Consider the following 4577-nt stretch of genomic DNA (forward strand, 5'->3'; position numbering starts at 1 on the left):
ATCGTTCAAGCACACCGAGTACAGTGCTCCCCTTCTGCGTAGGAGTAACGTGTATCTATTCAGGAAAATAACTTGTACCTGAAGAACATTACCTTAACTTAGTAAATTGTAGAGAAAGAGCAGCATATTCATTTCACCTTCAATGTTTATTTTGACAGTATAGCCCCTCGAGCGCAAGCTACCCCCAGTGCAGTTCGAGGTCATGTAAGTCAACACAGAAACTGAGTTTGCACAACAAAATTCAACTACAATGAACAGGATGTTAGTTTCCTGTATAAAAAGCCAATATACCAATGACTCCTCTCCTAGTGCACACTGCCAGCTAGTTCCCTTCCTGCCCTCCCACTTCTTTCCGGCTAGTTGTTGACTTGTGCTTTCCACAAGTTTCAATCCTGTGTCCAACATGTGTGTTGAACTATTAACCATCAAGATGATGATTGAAGTCATTTTTGCTGTGATGTGCCTGCTTGTGTCTCAAGGTAAGAACATTATGTCATCTGAAAATAAAGTAATCGGTTGAAATGTGTCAGGGGCAAAACACACTAATTCCTTGTTCATCTAGCACATGAAGTACATTTTCCATTATAACATTTAAAGTGGCAGCAGCTTTTCATGGAGTACAATATTTCAACAAATTTCTTGTCAAAGTACAATAGCTTAAAATGTCAGTAGGACTGAATAGTAATACTCAATCTTTAATAATTATGTAATCTCCAAAGCCGTTGACCTTGACTATACAATGGCACAGTAACTATTCAATATCTTTAATAACTGTCAATGCAGATTCTTAGAATATTCTAAATGTGTGTTAGTGACCCAGATGTATAAATATACGTTTTAAGTCATCATTCCAGTTTCAGATGTTCCCCTCACTAACCTCTGTTATGGTCAATGTATAAGTTGCTTCAATTTTAACTGAAACTTTAACCGTCCGTAGCAAACGGACTGCAGTGCACCACGTGCAAAAATAGGAGTGGATCTTGCAATGGAGTGTCAGTGCAGTGTCCTGCACATTCCTCGTGTGCCAGCATCACAGCAACTGTTTTAGGTGAGAAAATGTACCCTTCACTTTGATGAACACTGACAGTTGATTGAATACATTTTTAAAAACAAAGCTTCTACTGTTAATAAAGAGAGAAGCTTAACTTCCTTACACTGAAATCTAGATTTGTTTTTACTTTTTTTGTGGTTTCTACTGGTCCATCAATCGAATTATGGGTTTGTGTTTTTCCTCATGACTACATAATTTTTTTGTTGTTTGCAGAGGATTCATTGGTTGGAGAATACAAAAGCTGCTTCCCATCTGCACAATGTTCCGATGGTTCCTTCAAGATAGGACTATCTAGGACCACATTGAGCACCTTGTGCTGTAACACAGACAACTGTAACACCAAAGGTCCTCCAGGTAATTATTTTTGTGCTGATGGAATCTAATAATGAATATAATGTTCAGGAAAAAGGATATGGGATCAATTTAGTGAGAAAAAAAGATTTGCAAATACCCCACAATTTGCAAACAAGCAGAATGTGATTCATATACAGTATGTCCAATGATTTGCAATTTTGCACACCATGTTTTACAAATGCAAAACACACCTCTCAAACAAACACAAAATGCTTTGGAAATGCAAGACTCGTGTAATACATGAATCATGTTTTGTATGTCTGAATAATCAATTTTTAGAAGTGCAACGCATCTTTTCTAGAAGTTCATAGCAACCACAACATTTGTGGATAATTTCTGACAATTTTTTTCCACTATGAGTTGCAAGCCACCAAAACAGCAGGTGGCGCTGCAGGGACATCTGCTTTCCATCCCGCTGATGAAATGCCTGGTGGGTCATGTGACTAGAGAACAAGAAAGTTGATTTGTCTTATTTTTATATTTGTCAGAAACTATTTTTATTTTCCAACACACTCTGCACTCTGATTTTGCACTCTGAATTATTATCATATTATTAGGTACTGAACTACTTGTTCAATGCAAAGTCTATTTGTTTTTTGTCAATTTATCAAGTGGTAGGCATTCTTGTGTTGGATTTTACCATGATTATGGTCTTGTATTCTTCATAAGCGTTCATGTTCCTGCTCGCCAGAGGAGAAAAAAAGAGCCTTTTTCCTTGAGTTTAGAACCATTATACGGTATCTCTGCCTAATCGCCGAAAATAATTGTTTTGGTGATTGACCTTTACTGCCTTTTGAAGTAGGACATGCACGCGCAATTGCCCTGATAAGTTTAGCCTGGTTGAATTTAACGACATGATTTGGAAGCGGACCAGCCTTTGACGAGCCGATATATTCTGTCCTCAATCAGCTCGCTAATGTTAAAGAGCTAATAGGACAATTGATTAACTTAGCTTCAGCCCTTACGACGAACTAGAAGGGTGGTTTGACCATCATAAACAGCTGACAGGATTTTGGACCATAACCTTCTTTTCAAGGGTGGAAAGAGTTTGTTAATGAGAGAGATGTCATCAGGACCAATACAACCCTTTATATAACCGTATAATCTGTGGAACTTGTATTTGCAAAGCACATTGTGTTTGTTTGAGAGGAGTGTATTATATTTGTAAAAAGCAGAAATGGCTGTTTTACCACTAGCTGTAATGAAAACAACGCCACCTATCATAACGGGATATGACATGCTTTCGGCCAATGATTCGAATTACTCACTGTCATGTATTTTGAGATAATACCAGTTGCCCCCCATGGAAAGCCTAGTCCGACTAAAGCCATTGTCGAAAAAACACCATCATGTAAACGTACTGACTGAGTCAAGGACCACCTTCAGATCTGGTATTAAGATGCGTCTTTGGTAATCCAACAAATCAGGTTTACATTTACAGACAAATTTACATTTAGAAACGTGACAAAATACCTCAAAATTTTAATTTAAATTAAATATACCTCTCAAATTTAACTTCTGGAATGGAACTTCTGTTTGTGTTCTGGCCTGTGTGATTCTGCCCATTTCTACAATACCAGCCGGTTTGCCAAATAAGACGGATAGTCACTCACTGTCATTTGGCTGTTCACCAGAATCACGGACTCACCAGATATTTTGTAATTGTCTTCTTAATCTAATGCCCAAATCAATTCTTCCTGCCCTGTTTGGGTAAAATATTAGAAGTTCTACTAAGCTGAACATGAAAGCATGGTTTATCTTTCAGCTGCAATAAAAGACACTCCCAATGGAAGGCAATGTTTCACCTGTGACTTTTCCACACCTTTGGGCTGCCCATCAAAGACTCAGTGTTTTGGTGATGAGGATCGCTGTTTCATATCAAAAGGTGTGTATATTTGTGGGTACTATATATTTTGAACAAAATGGCAAAATATATTTCTAGACAGAAGAGCATGCCAGTCTAAGCACTGTAAGAGTGGAAAAGGATAACTTTAGTTATGTAATCTATTGCTTTATTGCTACATTATTGTCTCTCTCTCTCTCTCTCTTCTCTTTTTCCCTTCCACCACTAGGAACTTTTTCTGGAAAAAACATTACCGTGAAGGGCTGCGCCACCCAAAATGTCTGCTCTGGAGCGTTTTCACAGGTGCTGGAGTCGCAGACTTTTGGACTGCGCTGCTGTGAGGGGGATCTGTGCAACAGTGCCTGGAGTGCTACACACAGTGTCCTGTTCCTGCTGTGGCCCCTGGGCTCTGTTCTGCTCTTCCACTGAGCTGGCTTCATCTCAGGGTGACTCCTCTTCTTGGACAGAGCAAGACAAAAGAACAGGAAGGGCGAGGATTAGTCAGGAAAATGTGCAAATAAAAATAGCAAACAAGTCGGGCAGAGACTAACGGAGGAGTGGACTCTTTTTAGTAAGAAACCTGGTTTGCACATTTACAGGACGCACATTTATCTGAATAGTAAAGTAGTCAACTTTTGCTTGTATCTTTGTACTCCTTGTAATAAAACTTTGAGAAGCTTTTAAAAACAAAACCTTGGTTTTGAGATTTTAATGGAGTGAGTTCTCTCCCCGCATCTCACTGTACCCACCTCCTCTTTTACACAAAGTTCAATCATTCAGTCTTCTTCAATCATCTCTGCCTAATCGCCAGAAGATTGCTTCGGTAAAGGGAAACTGACGACTGCGCGGAAAGGGTGAGTTGCCTCTCTCTCTCTCTAAGAAGGGAGTACCTTTAGGTGCCCCAGGGGTCCCTTCTGGTAACTTGACTATAAGACAATACTAAAGGGCTTGATATACTGTGACTGGGTTCAAAAATCAAAATGAGGCCCAGATGACGAAATTACCAAAACACTATATGTTTGCAGAATGACACCACCTTCTCAAAACTTATCACACACCAATCAAACAAAACATTTCCATCAAAACCTACAATTTGGGCTCAATTGAACATTTATTTTTTCTCATTTATTTAACAATGGATTACAAAATTGAAACTACAGCTATCAATATCAACCTCTGCAACCATCACTTCAACTTTTGTGCAACACCCTCACAGAATTGACTATTTTACCTCTGACAACATACTTCAATTTGGGTTTTGCACTGAGCACTCTTATTTAGGGAATATACTGTCAGAAAGTATTTGAAGACTGAAAATTTGTATAGAGT

The 4577-nt window shown here is 38.7% G+C and overlaps 1 protein-coding gene across 1 annotated transcript; it reads left to right on the forward strand.

Moving 5' to 3' along the window:
- Positions 1-368: 368 nt before the first annotated feature.
- On the forward strand, positions 369-3920 carry LOC308380430 (urokinase plasminogen activator surface receptor-like). Its single transcript, XM_080857765.1, has 5 exons — positions 369-479; positions 938-1048; positions 1265-1405; positions 3171-3290; positions 3478-3920. The coding sequence occupies exons 1-5, from the start codon at positions 404-406 to the stop codon at positions 3675-3677; spliced, it is 648 nt and encodes a 215-aa protein (XP_080713891.1). The 5' UTR covers positions 369-403; the 3' UTR covers positions 3678-3920.
- Positions 3921-4577: the final 657 nt, after the last annotated feature.

Source organism: Sprattus sprattus, assembly GCF_963457725.1.
Source record: "Sprattus sprattus genome assembly, chromosome: 19".
NCBI lineage: Eukaryota > Metazoa > Chordata > Actinopteri > Clupeiformes > Clupeidae > Sprattus > Sprattus sprattus.